This window comes from Plectropomus leopardus, chromosome 7 (genome assembly GCF_026936395.1).
Source record: "Plectropomus leopardus strain MGB_pleo_1.0 chromosome 7, ASM2693639v1, whole genome shotgun sequence".
Lineage (NCBI taxonomy): Eukaryota > Metazoa > Chordata > Actinopteri > Perciformes > Serranidae > Plectropomus > Plectropomus leopardus.
The window spans coordinates 30,859,957-30,884,583 of record NC_142182.1 but is presented as its reverse complement, the minus strand read 5'-3'; the positions used below and the strand labels follow the sequence as shown (position 1 = coordinate 30,884,583).

General features: G+C 36.8%; 1 protein-coding gene across 15 annotated transcripts in view; it reads left to right on the top strand.

Annotated features, from left to right (window-relative positions):
- The window catches only part of tjp1b (tight junction protein 1b), an 85,234-nt gene extending 78,119 nt beyond the window's left edge, over positions 1–7,115 (top strand). For 10 of the 15 annotated variants that reach the window (XM_088080458.1, XM_088080457.1, XM_088080461.1 and 7 more), the window contains 6 exons: positions 473–688; positions 802–938; positions 2,474–2,945; positions 3,139–3,356; positions 3,648–3,791; positions 5,371–7,115. In XM_088080458.1, the coding sequence (XP_087936584.1) occupies positions 473–688; positions 802–938; positions 2,474–2,945; positions 3,139–3,356; positions 3,648–3,791; positions 5,371–5,465 (1,282 nt within the window). In that variant the 3' untranslated portion in view covers positions 5,466–7,115. The remainder of the gene's footprint in view (positions 1–472; positions 689–801; positions 939–2,473; positions 2,946–3,138; positions 3,357–3,647; positions 3,792–5,370) is intronic. The other 5 variants (XM_088080462.1, XM_088080465.1, XM_042495378.2 and 2 more) reach the window with 2 other exon arrangements.
- Positions 7,116–24,627: the final 17,512 nt, after the last annotated feature.

The following is a 24,627-nucleotide window of genomic DNA, read 5'->3' as shown; positions in this document are numbered from 1 at the left end:
CTCCAAAATTAGTTCCCGGGTCTAAATGTCTCTGTAACTTCAGAATTCAGATTTAGATTCAGAAAAATGTTATTGTCTGTAGTGACAGAAAATTGTCTTAGACATGGTTCAACATAAAGTGCCAAACAAACTTGGACAATAAGCATTCAGCATGTGTTCCTAAAAAAACAAACAGAATAAATACCTAATACAATAAGTTAGAGAAAATAAAGTGTAAATAAGAATAAACTTTTGATGGAAACGTGGCTCAAGATGGCAAGTTCTGCATATAGCAGCATATTCATGAGGAGCCTTATTGCTCTCTGCTGTGAGAGGGTCTGCATCGACCTTATGCTGTCCTGAGCTTCCCCCTGTTGACTGACGTGACAATCAATATGTAAAAGATGTCTACCATGTGGATGTTGTCCAGCAGGCTTTTGGCCAATCTTGCCTCTGCAGCTGTTCTACTTGTTTCTCTGTGCTTCCTCTGCAGGGCCCCTGAGCCGCAGAAGCCTCACACTAAACCCCTGGATGATGTAGTGCGTTCCAACCACTACGACCAAGATGAGGATGAGGAGTACTACAGAAAGCAGTTGTCCTATTTCGATCGCCGTAGCTTTGACAGCAAGGCAATGGGCCAACCCAGTCCTGGCATCAACCGCTTCCACGATCTGCCCAAACCAGCTCAGCTCTCGTACCCATACAACAGGTACGACAACATGCCTCACGCTGCCAGTCTTGGCTGATGTTCAAAACTCCTTCAGTCAGTGCAGAATCACAGCTGCTGTTAATAACTGTGTTTTTTGTGTCTACCTGCCGCAGAGTCGAGTCTGTAGAGAAGGTGAGTCCAGTGGAGAAAAGATATGAACCCCTGCCCCAAATCAGCCCGTCATCACAGTACGGGCCCCCTGTGTCCGCCATCCCACCCAACACACTGCCCAAGCTCAGCCCCGCTGACGGTAAGCTCTCTAACACTTCCTGCCTGACTCTTGAACTTCACTCATCTAGTGAATATTAACATTGTAGAGATGCAAAGATGTGTCACTTTTGTTGTTTGGGCAGCAACTAAGGAGGATTTGTGTTTTTGATAAATCTGCCGGTTTGTTTTTCAACCAATCTTTCGGTCTATAATAGGGGTGACCCAGAAAAGTTGTCTTTTCAGTGATCCAATCTGAGGACCCTGATCTGACTGCCAGTCTCACAGTCAAACTGTTGCAGTTACATCTGAAATGAAGGATATTTCTATTCAGGCTATATGGGGCGCTGAATGTCTGATCATGCATAGAATTGCTTGGTTTCTCCTAATATATGCAGGCTTTTTTGGTATAAAGTTATTAATCAGAACACACATAAAAGAATGTAGTGCTAGTGCTGTCAAAATATGCAAGAGGCACACATAAACAGCTATTTGTGGGCTTGCATTTCTCTCTCTCAAAGAAAGTTGAAAGTTCTGTTCACAGCCTCAAAAAGCAAACAGGAAACAAACATAGTGATGCATTCTGTCTGTCTGTCTTTCTATCGTTTGATCTCCTCCACTCTCTGTACTGTGGACAGAGCTACTGTCAACACACAAAAAACCCAGCTTTACATGGAACACGTCCCATTCTAAAAAAAGTTCTTGCGCCAAGTCAGGAAGACAAATAGTTTAATTAGGTGTTTCAGCTCTTTTGTCTTGTGTGGAGAAAAATGAAACCTAATGTTACAGATGAGAATATGGATAAATAAGTGTTACAAAGCATGATTTGACTATTATTCCTCAACAGGCAGGACTTGACAAGTCAGAATCAGCTATCTAAGTTCTAACCTATACCATGTTCTTCGCAATTTCCTAAAGCTTGGTGACTCTTTTTAATTGCTTTTTAGGTCTGAGCATCAGAACAAAACTCAATGAAATTCAGTTTACTGTCAAATAAGATAAACAAATGCAGCATAACGGAGTAATGTTGGCATCTTTGCTTGAAAATGACCAATAACTTATCACAATAGTTGCAGATAAATTTTCTGTCATTTGAGAGCTGAAGCCTGCAGCCTGTTGTTTCAACTCTGTTGTTATGTATAATGATTTACCTGAAACAATACAGTCAATTCATTGTTTACTAATTTGCAACTATTCTGATAGTTACTGGATCATTTTCCAGTGAAACTGTCTGACACTCCCTGGCTCTAGCTTCTTCAGTGTGAGGATTTACTGCTTTTCTCTGATTTATATCACTATATACTGATTATTATTAAATGCTGTACTGTTAGTCAAAAAATGTTTTCCCATCTTGGGTTTTAGGAAATTGTAATTGACATTTTTTACTATTTTATGACGTATTATAGACCAAATGAGTATTTGATTAGTTGAGACATTATTTGTTGCATTCACTGAAAATGAGTCATTAAAAACAATCATTAAAAATGAAAAAGAAAGTGTTACCCAAACAAAGTGCGAAGGTATAATAGTCTGACAAAGATAAGTATTTTGACTGCATCTTCCTTCATATGTTTTCAGCAAACTCCATACCTGAACCGTTGAGTTCACCCAATCCTAAACCCGAGCTGCCAGCTCTCAGGCCGGCCAGCAGGGATGAACCCACACCAGGTGGCTACCTGCCCCCGCGGGGCCTCCCCGACAAGTCCCCGGTCAACGGCACTGAAACAGCACCGCCAAAGACGCTGGGTGTTCCCGCTCCTACTAGCTATAACCGCTACGTCCCCAAGCCGTACACCAGCTCAGCCCGGCCCTTTGAGCGCAAGTTTGAGAGCCCCAAGTTCAACCACAACCTGCTGCCCAACGACACACAGGCGAAGACCGACCTGCTCAGTAAGCCCAGCGTGGTGAGCAACAGCGGCGGGAAGCCTCAGCTGTCACCACAGCCCCTGGATCACGACAGCGGCTTGGACACCTTTACACGCACTATGGACAACAGGCCCAAATACCAGCACAATAACATCAACGCCATCCCCAAGGCCATCCCTGTAAGGTGAGACACTCATAAATTCTCCCATCCAGCAGCAGCAGCAGGAAGTTCTCTGAGGGTAATTACTGAGCTGCTGAAAGACAGAAAGAATCGTGTTTGTCCACAGGGGGTTTGTTCTCGTGTCCTCTGCTGAGCATTATTCTCTGCCTGCAATGTTTTGACTGATGATGCTGACTTCTGCGCCTCCGCCCCTCAGCCCCAGCACGCTGGACGATGACGACGAGGACGAAGGACACACGGTGGTGGCAACCGCCCGGGGGATCTTCAACTGTAACGGAGGAGTCCTGAGCTCCATCGAGACGGGCGTCAGCATCATCATCCCCCAGGGTGCCATCCCCGAGAGCGTGGAGCAGGAGATTTACTTCAAGGTGTGCCGGGACAACAGTATCCTGCCCCCCCTCGACAAGGAGAAAGGTCAGTCCTCGAGTGTCTTTATACCCTGAATATGTCAAGGAACAAACAGATATTACATCTTAGAGAAGAACAGCAGCAGTTCAGACTGAGGCTTTTTTTACATGAATTATCAGGGGAGTGTGGTAATTTCATTACCTGACAAGGCGGCTAACAGTTATTTCTCATTCACCATGAAGGTCTGGCGACAGACTTCATTTTGCCTCCTGATTGGGTAATAAATAATCCTGCGAGCTGATTAATTCCTCCCTGTTAAATTTTGGGAATTCAAATCTTGTTGTTGTGTCTGTGCAGGAGAAACGCTGCTAAGTCCGCTGGTGATGTGTGGCCCACATGGACTCAAGTTCCTGAAGCCGGTGGAGCTGCGCTTACCTCACTGTGCGTCTATGACCCCTGATGGTTGGTCTTTTGCTCTAAAATCCTCCGACTCCTCGTCGGGTACGCTGTCCTCTGTCCTTCTGGGGTCTTTGGGCTGGCTTTAGTGATTAGAGAGGAGAGTTTCATTGTTGTCTTAATCATTATAATCATCTCATCTGTTTTCCATATTCCCCCTCACTTCTTCTTCATGCATGCGCTGTTTACAGATTTGAGTTGTTTTCTTATTTCTATTCTTAATATGAACTGAGGAGCCCAGTTTATTTAAATATTGACCTTCCACAAAGTCATGAGTGCAAAACACTGCAGTGCCACTAGAGCTGAAATATTTAGTTGAATAGATCTGAGTCAGTCGACCTAAATTGTTTCAGCTATTTTGATATTTAAGACCTTTTTTTAAGCAAAAGTGCTGCATAAGTTGTAGCTAATTTTCTTTGTCTAGAATGACAGTAAACTGAATGTCTGTTGGTTTTGGACTACTGATCGGACAAAACTAGCTATTTTAAGTGAGTCGTTTGACAAGGCCTACAACTAACAATTATTTCCATTATCAATTTAACCCCGTCAGAGTTTACACCACATTTGGCTAAGGCTTTAACCCGTCAAATATGCCCTTAGGAGCCTTAAAATGGTATGTTTGACCAACAGTCCAAAAATCTAAAGCTGTGACTCAGAAAAAGCATCAAATTCTCACATTTAGGATTCCGCATAACCAGCATGTTTTTTTTTTTCACTTTCACTTAGTTGGGTAGAGCTATGGCCTTTCGCACAGCTTTAAAAGACTCCACACATTTAGCACTGCATTCCTACAACGCTGTTGAACTCACAATGGACATTTTACATGGAACTGATCAAAACTGATGCTGCAGAACCAGCGATAACGTCTTCTTGCCTGCACTACCCACAATGCAACTGTACCATAACCTAATTGCAACTAAATTAGCCCAAGCCACCAGCCTCCTAAACAAAGACAGTTGTGTCATGTAGCAACATGCAGGTGTTTATATCTAACCACCAAAAATATTTTTAAAAATTGAGTCATAAGTATTGTAGCTATGTGTGACTATAGCTGAATATAGATTACAGTTTTTAATCCGTAATTGCACAAATCATTTCTGATGTGTTAATGCATAAAGACGACATGCAGAGGTTTAAAGCTGCTCATCTATCTGTGTGTGCGTTTGAATAAAGTTCACACAGAGCTCAAATGTATGTGTGAATCCAAAGTTTCCTGCTATGAATCAAATCTAGAATTACACTTTCGTCCAGCAAAACTAAAACGGCTGCATATTTCTATGAACTGCTTTGCTTTCAGAAAGGCTGATCACATGCATGTGCCTGAAATGCCCTTTTCTCTGTCTGTGTTTGGATTCCAGCTAATTTGGCACCATATAAATTCAAGTATGAAGTAACTGGCTTAACATTCATTACATTTAAATTCGTCATTATCCAATTACAAACTCATGCTGAGCAACGGGAAATCATTTTCTGCTTTATTTATGCATTATAGCATCATTGTTCATACATGTTTTTATTCAGATATATTTTATTTATGTCACATATCTCCAAAAAATCTCTTTTGTTTTGAGCATCTTCTGTTTTTTTTCTATTTAGCAGCTGACATCATGTCTGTTTCCTGCAGGTGATCCCAAAACCTGGCAGAACAAATCCCTCCCCGGAGACCCAAACTACCTGGTGGGTGCAAACTGTGTGTCTGTGCTCATTGACCACTTCTGAAGAGGGCAACAGCTGGCCTGTTACTGAATGTGATAAATCAGGGGACCTCAGTTTCCCCTGCCGTGCTCCCTCCGCCGCGACGAGGTGCGCGCTGCTCGATGAAGTATGAACCTGACACTCTCACGTTGTTTACTGTGCCCAAAAAGAGAAAAGAAAAAAAAACTACACACATAAGGAGAGTCGGAGGAGTCCAGCATCCCCAACGCTGTACTCTTGTTCTTTTATTTTATTTTTTTTCGGTGCTTTCAAGGCTTGCAAAAAATAAAGATTAAAATTATTTAAACAAAAGGAACTGAAGTCGGAATGCATGACCAGTGCCACAGACTGAATAATCTCATTTTGACATTTTTAGCTAATTTTGTAAAAGGTCAGAGCAGTGTGAGAGAAAAAAAAGGAGAATTTTGGAAACTCGTTTAATATTGCAGTGGGATTTTTGCTTACTGTAAAAAAAAATAATAATGATAATTTAAAAAACAAAAAAACACTCACAAACAGCAAAGTTGGTATATGCAAAACTTTTGTTTGTGAGTTCTGTGGTCATGCGTTTCACTCATGAAGGATCTCTGAGGACTTGAGAAAGCCTGACTCATGAAGGAAGAAAAAAAATAAGAAGAATGAAGGTTAAGTATTAGTACGCCCGTCTGTTGTGACGGGGCTCACTCTGTTTAAATCTGATGTTTTTGTAGCAATGTTTTACCGTAGATAAATATACTGACTTGATTTTACAAACTCCTGCTGTCTAGAGATCTATGCATGTGCTATGACTCAGGTCCAGAAGCCTGCTACTACTAAGTTCAACACATGAAAATCCCATCGTACACTGCAAGCAGTGATGCCTTATCTGCATATTAACTTTTCAGTGAAACTTTAAAAACATCGGATCCTTCAGTTATTGCGATCACTACGGAAAGAATAAAGTTGTCTCTGCATTTTCTCATAAACAGTGAACTTGGATTTAGCACACGAGAATAATTGAGGCTGATGAAAAGGTATGCTTTCTTTTACTGCTATGCATATGAAGTCTGAGGAAATACAAAAAGCTAGAAGATGTTTAAATTGTGGCTGTACATATTGCTAGTATATGGCCTTGGTTCTCTGTAAATGAACTTTTGTACATCTTTGTTATTTTGTATAAAAGAGAAAACGTTTGTTAAAAAAGAGAAAGCGGTTACATTGGTTATGTTTGTATTCTGGTTATACCCCTGAGCCTTGGAACTGACATAAGCAGTAATAAGTCTGACTTTTCTACCAACATATACACACACTACTTAAGGCATTTTTAACAGTCAGAAAACTTTTTATTCTTATTTACAAACTAGAGAAGTGCTTGGTTTAAATGATTTTAAAAGATGTACTTGAGGGGGTCTGCTGTGAAGAGTGGTCCCTTCCTTTATTTGTGATACTGGATGCTGTATTGTGTGCCCTGAAATGTATTTTTGTACTAATAGACAATTTATTATGGCACATCAGTACTATTTTCTTTTGATATGATAACACTGCTTCAACCCAACACTAGTTTATTTTCCCGTGTGGCTGACATTATTTTTATTTATTTTGATTTTTTTCTTCGGTTCAACTTCTTTTTTTTTTCCTTTGCGACACATTTCTAAGTATACCACTGTATTAATAAATAAATTCATTTTTAAAGTATCTGCTGCTTGCATTAGTGTGTTGTGTTGAACTGAATTTCCAGATGTTTTTCATGTCGACACACCCAGACTGGTTTTTTTGCCTAACAGCTCAAAGGATTCCTCTGTGGTTTGTGAAGTTGGCGATTGTATTATCAGGATGCAGAGATGCGTCCCAATTTATTCCACATGTAAACTCAGTGAACCAAGCTGTCAGGTGGATTTTTCTGCTTACGCTAATGTAAACCCAGTGCTGACGGTCTAATTTAAAGATTAGCGGAGTTGCTGGCAAGTTTCCCATTAGTTTGCACAATGGCATTTTATGTTCCTAAAAAATGAATTTCCTGTTGTTGTTTCTGGTTCACTGGCTGTTTAAAATCAGAAATAAGTTCCCTTTTTATTCTAAACAGACGTGTAAAGACAAGCAGTCATTTGCCAATTTAATAGATACACCTACCTAAAGCTACTGCAGTCTGTCCCAGTCATACTGCAATAAATCCTAAATAACTTTATGAGAGTTATAAAGTTCTGTTTTACTTTACCAACTGCTGTGACTGAGAGGCTGGTGCTGCTTTCACTGTGTGTGTGTGTGTGTGTGTGTGTGTGTGTGTGTGTGTGTGTGTGTAACTGTATCTAGATCTAAATCTAAGGGGCCGTGTGTGTATGCGCACGCATGTGTGTTTATACGTGTACTTGCGACATAGTAGGGAACAAAAAACGTATCTCACTAAGAGAGAAGACATTTTTGGAAACTGAGGACACTTTGGCTGATCCTCCCTTCCTCAAAAGTCCATTTGAGTGTTCAGTCTTGGTTTTAATCATGTTTAGGAAGGGTTGAGGTGAGGGTTGGCGTTAGGCATTAGTTGTGATGGTTAAGGTAATGGGCAAGGGAATGCATTATTATGTTCATGAGGGTCCTCGAAAAGTGAGGAGTTGTGTGTGTGTGTGTGTGTGTGTGGAAGTGTGTGTCATCATGGCAAAATGTGGTCCTGCAGACAGCTATCGCAGAGGGCACTACCACAGAAGTCAGTGTAACCGGTTGTGGCAATATTATCTTTACCTCACTGGTCTAACTGACTTTAGAAGTTTAGATAACAGACACCCGACTATCTTACTGTTATTACAGATGTGTGAACTAACCACAGACCCCCTCTTTGTTCACATACTCAAAACAGTGCAGTTTGAAGATAGAGGAACCACTGGAATGGATATTTGGTGTTATTTTTTGCATTAGAAAAAAGATTGTTAAGGCCTGACGGGGTTCCCAATTACGTGTACAGTTATGGTGAAACACTGGATGGAGTTTTGAGTACTTTGCCAGTTAATTTGTTGGTGGACAGATTTTGTCACAGTGATATAGTGTCAAACCTGTTCAAGACAAAGCTTTACCAATGTTAAGTTCAGACCACATTGGAGTTCAAGGGTGGGTGGGGGTGTTTGGGGGTGATTTTTGACAACATACTATACCATACTTTTTGGTGTAATTTCTGACACACCATGCCATGATGTTTTGGGGGGATTTTTTTCACAGAATACTATATGTTGATGTTTCAGGGTCATTTTTGACGACATACCATACAGTAGTATGACTTTTTGGGGTCATTGTGGCAACGTACTATACTGATCACTCCAAATGCTGAAACAATCACAGAGCAGCATGTTAAGGCAGTTTATAATATAGCCTGATGAAAATACTGCCCAAAAGTCAATATTTTGAGCATTTTAAGCCAAAGTATAGTATGGCAAAAAAAAAGCCATACTCAGGAAAAAATGGTCAAAAACTGTTGGCTCCAAATGCTGAAATAAGTAATAGAACAGCAAGAACGGGATGTTAATAGTATAGACTGTTGAAAAAACGGTCCAAAAAGTCAATATTTTAAACATTCTAGGCCAAAGTTTCATACGGCGAAAAAAACTATACTATAGCACAGGGAAAAATGGTCAAACAATTGATGGCTCCAAATGCTGAAAACAGTCATAGAACAGCAAGATCAGGCTGTTTATATACTATCCATTAAAAAACAGTCCAAAAAGTCCATATTTTGAGCGTTTTAGGCCAAAGTTTAGTATTGCGAAAGAAAAGCCATACTATAGCACAGGGAAAATTAGTCAAAAATGTGATGCCTCCAAATATTGAAGAAGGTCATATAACAGCAAGATCAGGCTGTTTATAATATAACCTGTTGAAAAACTGGTCCAATGAGTCCATATTTTGAGCGTTTTAGGCCAAAGTTTAGTATTGAGAAAAAAGCCATACTATAGCACAGGAAAAATGGTCAAAAAAGTCATGGCTCCAAATGCTGAAAAAGCTCGTACAACAGCAATATCAGGCTGTTTATAGTATAGCCTGTTGAAAAAACGGTCCAAAAAGTCCATATTTTGAGCGTTTTAGGCCAAAGTTTAGTCTTGAGAAAAAAGCCATACTATATATAGCACAGGGAAAATAAGTCAAAAATGTGATGCCTCCGAATGCTGAAAAAGGTCATAAAACAGAAAGATCAGGCTGTTTATAGTTTAGCTAATTGAAAAACTGGTCCAAAAAGTCCATATTTTGAGCGTTTTAGGCCAAATTTTATTTTTGTAAAAAAAGCCATACTATAGCACAGGGAAAAATAATCAAAAATGTGATGCCTCCAAATGCTGAAAAAGGTCATATAACAGCAAGATCAGGCTGTTTATAACATAGCCTGTTGAAAAACTGGTCCAAAAAGTCCATATTTTGAGCGTTTTAGGCCAACTTTTATTTTTGCAAAAAGAGCCATACTATAGCACAGGGAAAATTAGTCAAAAATGTGATGCCTCCAAATGCTGAAAAAGGTTATAAAACAGAAAGATCAGGCTGTTTATAATATAACCTGTTGAAAAACTGGTCCAAAAAGCCAATATTTTGAGCGTTGTAGGCCAAAGTTTAATACGGTGAAAAAAGCCATACTATAGCACAGGGAAAATTAGTCAAAAATGTGATGCCTCCAAATGCTGAAAAAGGTTATAAAAAAAAAGATCAGGCTGTTTATAGTTTAGCTAATTGAAAAACTGGTCCAAAAAGTCCATATTTTGAGCGTTTTAGGCCAAATTTTATTTTTGAGAAAAAACCCATACTATAGCACAGGAACAAAAGGTCAAAAAACTGATGGCTCCAAATGCTGAAAAAGGTCATATAACAGCAAGATCAGGCTGTTTATAGTATAGCCAATTCAAAAACTGGTCCAAAAAGTCCATATTTTGAGCATTTATGGCCAACTTTTATTTTTGGAAAAAAAGCCATACTATAGCACAGGGAAAATTAGTCAAAAATGTGATACCTCCAAATGCTGAAAGGGTCATATAACAGCAAGATCAGGCTGTTTATAACATAACCTGTTGAAAAACTGGTCCAAAAAGCCAATATTTTGAGCGTTTTAGGCCAAAGTTTAATACGGTGAAAAAAGCCATACTATAGCACAGGGAAAAATGGTCAAACAATTGATGGCTCCAAATGCTGAAAACAGTCATAAAACAGCAAGATCAGGCTGTTTATAGTATAGCCAATTCAAAAACTGGTCCAAAAAGTCCATATTTTGAGCATTTTAGGCCAAAGTTTAGTATTGAGAAAAAAAGCCATACTATAGCACAGGGAAAATTAGTCAAAAATGTGATGCCTCCAAATGCTGAAAAGGGTCATATAACAGCAAGATCAGGCTGTTTATAGTGTAGCCTGTTGAAAAAACGGTCCAAAAAGTCCATATTTTGAGCGTTGTAGGCCAAAGTTTATTTTTGCGAAAAAAGCCATACTATAGCACAGGGACAAAAGGTCAAAAAACTGATGGCTCCAAATGCTGAAAAAGGTCATATAACAGCAAGATCAGGCTGTTTATAGTATAGCCAATTGAAAAACTGGTCCAAAAAGTCCATATTTTGAGCGTTTTAGGCCAAAGTTTAATACGGTGAAAAAAGCCATACTATAGCACAGGGAAAATTAGTCAAAAATGTGATACCTCCAAATGCTGAAAAGGGTCATATAACAGCAATATCAGGCTGTTTATAATATAACCTGTTGAAAAACTGGTCCAAAAAGCCAATATTTTGAGCGTTTTAGGCCAAATTTTATTTTTGCAAAAAAGGCCATACTATAGCACAGGAACAAAAGGTCAAAAAAGTCATGGCTCCAAATGCTGAAAAAAGTCATAGAACAGCAAGATCAGGCTGTTTATACTATAGCCTGTTGAAAAAACAATCCAAAAAATCCATATTTTGAGCGTTTTAGGCCAAAGTTTAATACGGTGAAAAAAGCCATACAATAGCACAGGGAAAATTTGTCAAAAATGTGATGCCTCTGAATGCTGAAAAAGGTCATAAAACAGAAAGATCAGGCTGTTTATAGTTTAGCTAATTGAAAAACTGGTCCAAAAAGTCCATATTTTGAGCGTTTTAGGCCAACTTTTATTTTTGCGAAAAGAGCCATACTATAGCACAGGGAAAATTAGTCAAAAATGTGATGCCTCCAAATGCTAAAAAAGTTCATATAACAGCAAGATCAGGATGTTTATAACATAGCCTGTTGAAAAACTGGTCCAAAAAGTCAATATTTTGAGCGTTTTAGGCCAAAGTTTAACACGGCGAAAAAACGCCATACTATAGCACAGGGACAAAAGGTCAAAAAACTGATGGCTCCAAATGCTGAAAGAAGTCATAGAACAGCAAGATCAGGCTGTTTATAGTTTAGCTAATTGAAAAACTGGTCCAAAAAGTCCATATTTTGAGCGTTTTAGGACAAAGTTTAGTCTTGAGAAAGAAGCCATACTATAGCACAGGGAAAAATAATCAAAAATGTAATGCCTCCAAATGCTGAAAAAGTTCATATAACAGCAAGATCAGGCTGTTTATAATATAACCTGTTGAAAAACTGGTCCAAAAAGCCAATATTTTGAGCGTTTTAGGCCAAAGTTTATTTTTGCGAAAAAAGCCATACTATAGCACAGGGAAAAAAGGTCAAAAAACTGATGGCTCCAAATGCTGAAAAAGGTCATATAACAGCAAGATCAGGCTGTTTATAGTATAGCCTGTTGAAAAAACGGTCCAAAAAGTCCATATTTTGAGCGTTTTAGGCCAAAGTTTAATACGGTGAAAAAAGCCATACTATAGCACAGGGAAAATTAGTCAAAAATGTGATACCTCCAAATGCTGAAAAGGGTCATATAACAGCAATATCAGGCTGTTTATAATATAACCTGTTGAAAAACTGGTCCAAAAAGCCAATATTTTGAGCGTTTTAGGCCAAATTTTGTTTTTGCGAAAAAAGCCATACTATAGCACAGGGACAAAAGGTCAAAAAATTGATGGCCCCAAATGTTGAAAAAAGTCATAGAACAGCAAGATCAGGCTGTTTACAGTATAGCCTGTTGAAAAAACAATCCAAAAAATCCATATTTTGAGCGTTTTAGGCCAAAGTTTAATACGGTGAAAAAAGCCATACAATAGCCCAGGGAAAATTTGTCAAAAATGTGATGCCTCTGAATGCTGAAAAAGGTCATAAAACAGAAAGATCAGGCTGTTTATAGTTCAGCTAATTGAAAAACTGGTCCAAAAAGTCCATATTTTGAGCGTTTTAGGCCAAATTTTATTTTTGCGAAAAAACCCATACTATAGCACAGAGACAAAAGGTCAAACAAGTCATGGCTCCAAATGCTGAAAAAGCTCATAGAACAGCAAGATCAGGCTGTTTATAGTATAGCCTGTTGAAAAAACGGTCCAAAAAGTCCATATTTTGAGCGTTTTAGGCCAAAGTTTAGTATTGCGAAAAAAGCCATACTATAGCACAGGGAAAATTAGTCAAAAATGTGATGCCTCCAAATGCTGAAAAAGGTCATATAACAGAAAGATCAGGCTGTTTATAGTTTAGCTAATTGAAAAACTGGTCCAAAAAGTCCATATTTTGAGCGTTTTAGGTCAAATTTTATTTTTGCGAAAAAAGCCATACTATAGCACAGGGACAAAAGGTCAAAAAACTGATGGCTCCAAATGCTGAAAAAAGTCATAGAACAGCAAGATCAGGCTGTTTATAGTATAGCCTGTTGAAAAAACGGTCCAAAAAGTCCATATTTTGAGCGTTTTAGGCCAAAGTTTAATACGGTGAAAAAAGCCATACTATAGCACAGGGAAAATTAGTCAAAAATGTGATACCTCCAAATGCTGAAAAGGGTCATATAACAGCAAGATCAGGCTGTTTATAATATAACCTGTTGAAAAACTGGTCCAAAAAGCCAATATTTTGAGCGTTGTAGGCCAAAGTTTATTTTTGCGAAAAAAGCCATACTATAGCACAGGGACAAAAGGTCAAAAAACTGATGGCTCCAAATGCTGAAAAAGGTCATATAACAGCAAGATCAGGCTGTTTATAGTATAGCCTGTTGAAAAAACGGTCCAAAAAGTCCATATTTTGAGCGTTTTAGGTCAAAGTTTAATACAGTGAAAAAAGCCATACTATAGCACAGGGAAAATTAGTCAAAAATGTGATGCCTCCAAATGCTGAAAAAGGTCATATAACAGCAAGATCAGGCTGTTTATAACATAACCTGTTGAAAAACTGGTCCAAAAAGTCCATATTTTGAGCGTTTTAGGCCAAATTTTGTTTTTGCGAAAAAAGCCATACTATAGCACAGGGACAAAAGGTCAAAAAACTGATGGCTCCAAATGCTGAAAAAAGTCATAGAACAGCAAGATCAGGCTGTTTATACTATAGCCTGTTGAAAAAACAATCCAAAAAATCCATATTTTGAGCGTTTTAGGCCAAAGTTTAATACGGTGAAAAAAGCCATACAATAGCCCAGGGAAAATTTGTCAAAAATGTGATGCCTCTGAATGCTGAAAAAGGTCATAAAACAGAAAGATCAGGCTGTTTATAGTTCAGCTAATTGAAAAACTGGTCCAAAAAGTCCATATTTTGAGCTTTTTAGGCCAAATTTTATTTTTGCAAAAAAAGCCATACTATAGCACAGGAACAAAAGGTCAAAAAAGTCATGGCTCCAAATGCTGAAAAAAGTCATAGAACAGCAAGATCAGGCTGTTTATAGTATAGCCTGTTGAAAAAACGGTCCAAAAAGTCCATATTTTGAGCGTTTTAGGTCAAAGTTTAATACAGTGAAAAAAGCCATACTATAGCACAGGGAAAATTAGTCAAAAATGTGATGCCTCCAAATGCTGAAAAAGGTTATAAAACAGAAAGATCAGGCTGTTTATAGTTTAGCTAATTGAAAAACTGGTCCAAAAAGTCCATATTTTGAGCGTTTTAGGCCAACTTTTATTTTTGCAAAAAGAGCCATACTATAGCACAGGGAAAAATAATCAAAAATGTGATGCCTCCAAATGCTGAAAAAGTTCATATAACAGCAAGATCAGGCTGTTTATAGTATAGCCTGTTGAAAAAACGGTCCAAAAAGTCAATATTTTGAGCGTTTTAGGTTTAATTTTATTTTTGAGAAAAAACCCATACTATAGCACAGGAACAAAAGGTCAAAAAACTGATGGCTCCAAATGCTGAAAAGGGTCATATAACAGCAAGATCAGGCTGTTTATAGTTTAGCTAATTGAAAAACTGGTCCAAAAAGTCCATATTTTGAGTGTTTTAGGCCAAAGTTTAGTATTGAGAAAAAAGCCATACTAAAGCACAGGGAAAATTAGTCACAAATGTGATACCTCCAAATGCTGAAAGGGTCATATAACAGCAAGATCAGGCTGTTTATAGTATAGCCTGTTGAAAAAACGGTCCAAAAAGTCCATATTTTGAGCGTTTTAGGCCAAATTTTATTTTTGCGAAAAAAGCCATACTATAGCACAGGGACAAAAGGTCAAAAAACTGATGGCTCCAAATGCTGAAATAAGTCATAGAACAGCAAGATCAGGCTGTTTATAGTATAGCCTGTTGAAAAAACGGTCCAAAAAGTCCATATTTTGAGCGTTTTAGGTCAAAGTTTAATACAGTGAAAAAAGCCATACTATAGCACAGGGAAAATTAGTCAAAAATGTGATGCCTCCAAATGCTGAAAAAGGTCATATAACAGCAATATCAGGCTGTTTATAGTATAGCCTGTTGAAAAAACGGTCCAAAAAGTCAATATTTTGAGCGTTTTAGGCCAAAGTTTAGTATTGAGAAAAAAGTCATACTATAGCACAGGGAAAAATAATCAAAAATGTGATACCTCCAAATGCTGAAAAAGGTCATATAACAGCAAGATCAGGCTGTTTATAACATAACCTGTTGAAAAACTGGTCCAAAAAGCCAATATTTTGAGCGTTGTAGGCCAAAGTTTATTTTTGCGAAAAAAGCCATACTATAGCACAGGGAAAAAAGGTCAAAAAACTGATGGCTCCAAATGCTGAAAAAGGTCATATAACAGCAAGATCAGGCTGTTTATAGTATAGCCTGTTGAAAAAACGGTCCAAAAAGTCCATATTTTGAGCGTTTTAGGCCAAAGTTTAATACGGTGAAAAAAGCCATACTATAGCACAGGGAAAATTAGTCAAAAATGTGATACCTCCAAATGCTGAAAAGGGTCATATAACAGCAATATCAGGCTGGTTATAATATAACCTGTTGAAAAACTGGTCCAAAAAGCCAATATTTTGAGCGTTTTAGGCCAAATTTTATTTTTGCAAAAAAGGCCATACTATAGCACAGGAACAAAAGGTCAAAAAAGTCATGGCTCCAAATGCTGAAAAAGGTCATATAACAGCAAGATCAGGCTGTTTATACTATAGCCTGTTGAAAAAACAATCCAAAAAATCCATATTTTGAGCGTTTTAGGCCAAAGTTTAATACGGTGAAAAAAGCCATACAATAGCACAGGGAAAATTTGTCAAAAATGTGATGCCTCTGAATGCTGAAAAAGGTCATAAAACAGAAAGATCAGGCTGTTTATAGTTTAGCTAATTGAAAAACTGGTCCAAAAAGTCCATATTTTTAGCGTTTTAGGCCAAATTTTATTTTTGTGAAAAAACCCATACTATAGCACAGGGAAAATTAGTCAAAAATGTGATACCTCCAAATGCTGAAAAAGCTCATATAACAGCAAGATCAGGATGTTTATAACATAGCCTGTTGAAAAACTGGTCCAAAAAGTCCATATTTTGAGCGTTTTAGGACAAAGTTTAATACGGCCAAAAAACGCCATACTATAGCACAGGGACAAAAGGTCAAAAAACTGATGGCTCCAAATGCTGAAAAAAAGTCATATAACAGAAAGATCAGGCTGTTTATAGTATAGCCTGTTGAAAAAACAATCCAAAAAATCAATATTTTGAGCGTTTTAGGCCAAAGTTTAATACGGAGAAAAAAGCCATACAATAGCACAGGGAAAATTTGTCAAAAATGTGATGCCTCTGAATGCTGAAAAAGGTCATAAAACAGAAAGATCAGGCTGTTTATAGTTTAGCTAATTGAAAAACTGGTCCAAAAAGCCAATATTTTTAGCGTTTTAGGCCAAATTTTATTTTTGTGAAAAAACCCATACTATAGCACAGGGAAAATTAGTCAAAAATGTGATACCTCCAAATGCTGAAAAAGCTTATATAACAGCAAGATCAGGATGTTTATAACATAGCCTGTTGAAAAACTGGTCCAAAAAGTCAATATTTTGAGCGTTTTAGGCCAAAGTTTAACACGGCGAAAAAAGCCATACTAAAGCACAGGGAAAATTAGTCACAAATGTGATACCTCCAAATGCTGAAAGGGTCATATAACAGCAAGATCAGGCTGTTTATAACATAACCTGTTGAAAAACTGGTCCAAAAAGTCCATATTTTGAGCGTTTTAGGTCAAATTTTATTTTTGCGAAAAAACCCATACTATAGCACAGGGACAAAAGGTCAAAAAATTGATGGTTCCAAATGCTGAAAAAAGTCATAGAACAGCAAGATCAGGCTGTTTATACTATAGCCTGTTGAAAAAACAATCCAAAAAATCCATATTTTGAGCGTTTTAGGCCAAAGTTTAATACGGTGAAAAAAGCCATACAATAGCCCAGGGAAAATTTGTCAAAAATGTGATGCCTCTGAATGCTGAAAAAGGTCATAAAACAGAAAGATCAGGCTGTTTATAGTTTAGCTAATTGAAAAACTGGTCCAAAAAGTCCATATTTTGAGCGTTTTAGGTCAAATTTTATTTTTGCGAAAAAACCCATACTATAGCACAGAGACAAAAGGTCAAACAAGTCATGGCTCCAAATGCTGAAAAAGCTCATAGAACAGCAAGATCAGGCTGTTTATAGTATAGCCTGTTGAAAAAACGGTCCAAAAAGTCCATATTTTGAGCGTTTTAGGCCAAAGTTTAGTATTGAGAAAAAAGCCATACTATAGCACAGGGAAAATTAGTCAAAAATGTGATGCCTCCAAATGCTGAAAAAGGTTATAAAACAGAAAGATCAGGCTGTTTATAGTTTAGCTAATTGAAAAACTGGTCCAAAAAGTCCATATTTTGAGCGTTTTAGGCCAAATTTTATTTTTGCAAAAAAAGCCATACTATAGCACAGGGACAAAAGGTCAAAAAACTGATGGCTCCAAATGCTGAAAAAGGTCATATAACAGCAAGATCAGGCTGTTTATAGTATAGCCTGTTGAAAAAACGGTCCAAAAAGTCCATATTTTGAGCGTTTTAGGCCAAAGTTTAATACGGTGAAAAAAGCCATACTATAGCACAGGAAAATTAGTCAAAAATGTGATACCTCCAAATGCTGAAAGGGTCATATAACAGCAAGATCAGGCTGTTTATAATATAACCTGTTGAAAAACTGGTCCAAAAAGCCAATATTTTGAGCGTTGTAGGCCAAAGTTTATTTTTGCGAAAAAAGCCATACTATAGCACAGGGACAAAAGGTCAAAAAACTGATGGCTCCAAATGCTGAAAAAGGTCATATAACAGCAAGATCAGGCTGTTTATAGTATAGCCTGTTGAAAAAACGGTCCAAAAAGTCAATATTTTGAGCGTCTTAGACCAAAGTTTATCTGGTGAAAAAAGCCATACTATAGCACAGGGAAAATTAGTCAAAAATGTGATACCTCCAAATGCTGAAAAGGGTCATATAACAGCAATATCAGGCTGTTTATAATATAACCTGTTGAAAAACTGGTCCAAAAAGTCAATATTTTGAGCGTTTTAGGCCAAATTTTATTTTTGCAAAAAAGGCCATACTATAGCACAGGAACAAAAGGTCAAACAAGTCATGGCTCCAAATGCTGAAAAAGCTCATATAACAGCAAGATCAGGATGTTTATAACATAGCCTGTTGAAAAACTGGTCCAAAAAGTCCATATTTTGAGCGTTTTAGGCCAAAGTTTAGTATTGAGAAAGAAGCCATACTATAGCACAGGGAAAATTAGTCAAAAATGTGATACCTCCAAATGCTGAAAAAGGTCATATAACAGAAAGATCAGCCTGTTTATAGTTTAGCTAATTGAAAAACTGGTCCAAAAAGTCAATATTTTGAGCGTTTTAGGCCAAATTTTATTTTTGCAAAAAGAGCCATACTATAGCACAGGGAAAAATGGTCAAAAAAGTGATGGCTCCAAATGCTGAAAAAAGTCATAGAACAGGAAGTTCAGGCTTTTTATAGAATAGCCATTTGAAAAACTGGTCCAAAAGTCAATATTTTGAGCGTTTTAGGCCAAAGTTTAACACGGTGAAAAAATGCCATACTATAGCACAGGGACAAAAGGTCAAAAAATTGATGGCCCCAAATGTTGAAAAAAGTCATAGAACAGCAAGATCAGGCTGTTTACAGTATAGCCTGTTGAAAAAACGGTCCAAAAAGTCCATATTTTGAGTGTTTTAGGCCAAAGTTTATCTGGTGAAAAAAGCCATACTATAGCACAGGGAAAATTAGTCAAAATGTGATACCTCCAAATGCTGAAAAGGGTCATATAACAGCAATATCAGGCTGTTTATAATATAACCTGTTGAAAAACTGGTCCAAAAAGTCAATATTTTGAGCGTTTTAGGCCAAATTTTATTTTTGCAAAAAAAGCCATACTATAGCACAGGAACAAAAGGTCAAAAAAGTCATGGCTCCAAATGCTGAAAAAAGTCATAGAACAGCAAGATCAGGCTGTTTATACTATAGCCTGTTGAAAAAACAATCCAAAAAATCCATATTTTGAGCGTTTTAAGCCAAAGTTTAATACGGTGAAAAAAGCCATACAATAGCCCAGGGAAAATTTGTCAAAAATGTGATGCCTCTGAATGCTGAAAAAGGTCATAAAACAGAAAGATCAGGCTGTTTATAGTTCAGCTAATTGAAAAACTGATCCAAAAAGTCCATATTTTGAGCGTTTTAGGCCAAATTTTATTTTTGCGAAAAAACCCATACTATAGCACAGAGACAAAAGGTCAAACAAGTCATGGCTCCAAATGCTGAAAAAGCTCATAGAACAGCAAGATCAGGCTGTTTATAGTATAGCCTGTTGAAAAAACGGTCCAAAAAGTCCATATTTCGAGCGTTTTAGGCCAAAGTTTAGTATTGCGAAAAAAGCCATACTATAGCACAGGGAAAATTAGTCAAAAATGTGATGCCTCCAAATGCTGAAAAAGGTTATAAAACAGAAAGATCAGGCTGTTTATAGTTTAGCTAATTGAAAAACTGGTCCAAAAAGTCCATATTTTGAGTGTTTTAGGCCAAAGTTTAGTATTGAGAAAGAAGCCATACTATAGCACAGGGAAAAATAATCAAAAATGTGATGCCTCCAAATGCTGAAAAAGTTCATATAACAGCAAGATCAGGCTGTTTATAGAATAGCCTGTTGAAAAAACGGTCCAAAAAGTCAATATTTTGAGCGTTTTAGGCCAAAGTTTAACACGGTGAAAAAATGCCATACTATAGCACAGGGACAAAAGGTCAAAAAACTGATGGCTCCAAATGCTGAAAAAGGTCATATAACAGCAAGATCAGGCTGTTTATAGTATAGCCAGTTCAAAACTCGTCCAAAAAGTCCATATTTTGAGCGTTTTAGGCCAAAGTTTAGTGTTGAGAAAAAAGCCATACTATAGCACAGGGAAAATTAGTCACAAATGTGATACCTCCAAATGCTGAAAAAGTTCATATAACAGCAAGATCAGGCTGTTTATAACATAACCTGTTGAAAAACTGGTCCAAAAAGTCCATATTTTGAGCGTTTTAGGCCAAATTTTGTTTTTGCGAAAAAAGCCATACTATAGCACAGGGACAAAAGGTCAAAAAAGTCATGGCTCCAAATGCTGAAAAAGCTCATATAACAGCAAGATCAGGCTGTTTCTAGTATAACCTGTTGAAAAACTGGTCCAAAAAGTCCATATTTTGAGCGTTTTAGGCCAAAGTTTATTTTTGCAAAAAAAGCCATACTATGGCACAGGGAAAAATAATCAAAAATGTGATGCCTCCAAATGCTGAAAAAGTTCATATAACAGCAAGATCAGGCTGTTTATAGTTTAGCTAATTGAAAAACTGGTCCAAAAAGTCCATATTTTGAGCGTTTTAGGCCAACTTTTATTTTTGCAAAAAGAGCCATACTATAGCACAGGGAAAAATAATCAAAAATGTGATGCCTCCAAATGCTGAAAAAGTTCATATAACAGCAAGATCAGGCTGTTTATAATATAACCTGTTGAAAAACTGGTCCAAAAAGCCAATATTTTGAGCGTTTTAGGCCAAATTTTATTTTTGCGAAAAAAGCCATACTATAGCACAGGGACAAAAGGTCAAAAAACTGATGGCTCCAAATGCTGAAAAAAGTCATAGAACAGCAAGATCAGGCTGTTTATAGTATAGCCTGTTGAAAAAACTGGTCCAAAAAGTCAATATTTTGAGCGTTTTAGGCCAAAGTTTAGTATTGCGAAAAAAGCCATACTATAGCACAGGAAAAATGGTCAAAAAAGTGATGGCTCCAAATGCTGAAAAAGCTCATACAACAGCAAGATCAGGCTGTTTATAGTATAACCTGTTGAAAAACTGGTCCAAAAAGTCCATATTTTGAGCGTTTTAGGCCAAAGTTTAGTCTTGAGAAAAAAAGCCATACTATAGCACAGGGAAAATTAGTCAAAAATGTGATACCTCCAAATGCTGAAAGAAGTCATAGAACAGCAAGATCAGGCTGTTTATAGTTTAGCTAATTGAAAAACTGGTCCAAAAAGTCCATATTTTGAGCGTTTTAGGCCAACTTTTATTTTTGCAAAAAAAGCCATGCAAAAATAATCAAAAATGTGATGCCTCCAAATGCTGAAAAAGTTCATATAACAGCAAGATCAGGCTGTTTATAGTATAGCCTGTTGAAAAAACGGTCCAAAAAGTCAATATTTTGAGCGTTTTAGGCCAAAGTTTAATACGGTGAAAAAAGTCATAGCACAGGGAAAATTTGTCAAAAATGTGATGCCTCTGAATGCTGAAAAATGTCATAAAACAGAAAGATCAGGCTGTTTATAGTTCAGCTAATTGGAAAAACTGGTTCAAAAAGTCCATATTTTGAGCATTTTAGGCCAAAGTGTAGTATTGAGAAAAAAGCCATACTATAGCACAGGGAAAATTAGTCAAAAATGTGATGCCTCCAAATGCTGAAAAAGTTCATATAACAGCAATATCAGGCTGTTTATAATATAACCTGTTGAAAAACTGGTCCAAAAAGTCAATATTTTGAGCGTTTTAGGCCAAATTTTATTTTTGCAAAAAGAGCCATACTATAGCACAGGGAAAAATAATCAAAAATGTGATGCCTCCAAATGCTGAAAAAGTTCATATAACAGCAAGATCAGGCTGTTTATAGTATAACCTGTTGAAAAACTGGTCCAAAAAGCCAATATTTTGAGCGTTTTAGGCCAAATTTTGTTTTTATGAAAAAAAGCCATACTATAGCACAGGGACAAAAGGTCAAAAAACTGATGGCTCCAAATGCTGAAAAAGGTCAAATAACAGCAAGATCAGGCTGTTTATAGTATAGCCTGTTGAAAAAACGGTCCAAAAAGTCCATATTTTGAGCGTTTTAGGCCAAAGTTTAATACGGTGAAAAAAGTCATACTATAGCACAGGGAAAATTAGTCAAAAATGTGATGCCTCTGAATGCAGAAAAAGGTCATAAAACAGAAAGATCAGGCTGTTTATAATGTAACCTGTTGAAAAACTGGTCCAATATGTCCATATTTTGAGCCTTTTAGGCCAAAGTTTAATATGGCGAAAAAACGCCATACTATAGCACAGGGACAAAAGGTCAAAAAACTGATGGCTCCAAATGCTGAAAAAGTTCATATAACAGCAAGATCAGGCTGTTTATAGTATAGCCTGTTGAAAAAACGGTCCAAAAAGTCAATATTTTGAGCGTTTTAGGCCAAAGTTTAGTATTGAGAAAAAAGTCATACTATAGCACAGGGACAAAAGGTCAAAAAATTGATGGTTCCAAATGCTGAAAAAAGTCATAGAACAGCAAGATCAGGCTGTTTATAGTATAGCCTGTTGAAAAAACGGTCCAAAAAGTCCATATTTTGAGCGTTTTAGGCCAAAGTTTAATACGGTGAAAAAAGCCATACTATAGTAAAGGGAAAAATGGTAAAAAAAAAAAAAAAAGTGATGGCTACAAATGCTGAAAAAGGTTATAAAACAGAAAGATCAGGCTGTCTATAGTATAGCCTGTTGAAAAAATTCTCCAAAAAGTCAATATTTTGAGCGTTTTAGGCCAAAGTTTAGTATTGAGAAAAACGCCATACTATAGCACAGGGAAAATTAGTCAAAAATGTGATGCCTCCAAATGCTGAAAAAGTTCATATAACAGCAAGATCAGGCTGTTTATAGTGCAGCCTGTTGAAAAAACGGTCCAAAAAGTCAATATTTTGAGCGTTTTAGGCCAAAGTTTAATACGGCAAAAAAACGCCATACTATAGCACAGGGACAAAAGGTCAAAAAACTGATGGCTCCAAATGCTGAAAAAGGTCATATAACAGCAAGATCAGGCTGTTTATAGTATAGCCTGTTGAAAAAACGGTCCAAAAAATCAATATTTTGAGCTTTTTTGGCCAAAGTATAGTTTGATGAAAAAAGCCATACTATGGCTCAGGGAAAAATGGTCACAAAAGTGATCGCTCCAAATGCTGAAAAAGTCATTGTTATACTGTATTATTTCTTTATCTTTATTATACACTTTTTAGTTTCATTTCTTATGACATACTATCCTTGGACTTTTTATCTGTTTTTTTCTTTCACACACTAAAGTAATAATTTACTATATACTATTCTACAACTTTTCTTTTTTTTTTATCGACTTTACTATGAATTCATGGATTTTTTGTTCACATATTATGTGACTTTTTTTATTTTTTCACATATTGTAGTATAGGTTTGCTAATATTTTATTAACATAATGTAGTATGACTCTTTTATGCAGATCTGTAGCATTACTCTTAAGTGATTTTTTCACAATGTTTTTTGCCACATGCTATATTATGACTTTTTAATATACTTTTTTCACATGCTATACTAGTATAGCATGCTATATTATGTTAACTTACAATAAACAGAAGCCAGAGGCATTAGTTTTTTGGTTGGTTTTTGTTGTTTGTGCTTAGGTACTTACATCCATCCGTTCCATTCTAGTGAATGCAATATTTTTGATTTTTTGAACGCCTTGAGGGAATTTCTTTAAATTTAGCACAAACATCCACATGACCTAATGAACTGATAAGATTTCTGTATTCATAGTTCAAAGGTCATGAGAATGGGACATAAATAAGGATGGACAGGCTGACAACCTGAAAAACATAATGCCTCCGGCCACAGATTGGCCAGTGCAGAGGAATAAATTAAGTCAGAGTGTGGCAAACAAAGTGAACCTATAGAATATTGGAAACACTGTTGAAAAAGTATGGGGTAAAAGTCACTGTATACTATGTCAAAAATAGCTGTTAAAAAGGTTATAGTATTATGTAAAGTAATGGTATAGAATGTTGAGAAACTAACGTAAACAGAGTCATAGTATGGTATGTTGAAAACATGTTAAAATCATGAAAAAAGTCATATATCAAATAGTAATACTTCATCAAAATATCTCATTATAGTATGCTGAAAAAGTCAGTATGGTTTTGAAAAAAAAATAGTATTGCTGAAAAACTAAAGAAACTCATATTATGGCGATAAAGATGGTGTAACGCCTAGCTCAAAAGCCACAACTTACGGAGAGAATGACATAGAACAAACATGACACATAACAATAGTGTGTCGGACTCAGCCTCTTCAACTTCAGACAACGTTCGTCACTGCATCTTGCACTGTTGTGACACTATTGCCATGACATCTACAAACATAAACAACCTGACAAAGGACTCAAAAAAGCATATATTGCTTACTCTTAAAAAATTTTTTTTTTCTTAAATGTAACTACATACAAGCTGTCTCATACCTCAGTGAGAAGTTAGGTCTCAGTATATTTGTGCTGGAGTTTTTACTAGTTGGTTTACAGCCTTGTTGTAAAATGTCAAACATTCAAGTGAAGAAACAACAACAAAAAGTTCAGTTCAACTTCAGACAACACTGACAGTGTCTTAACTTTCTCTTTCT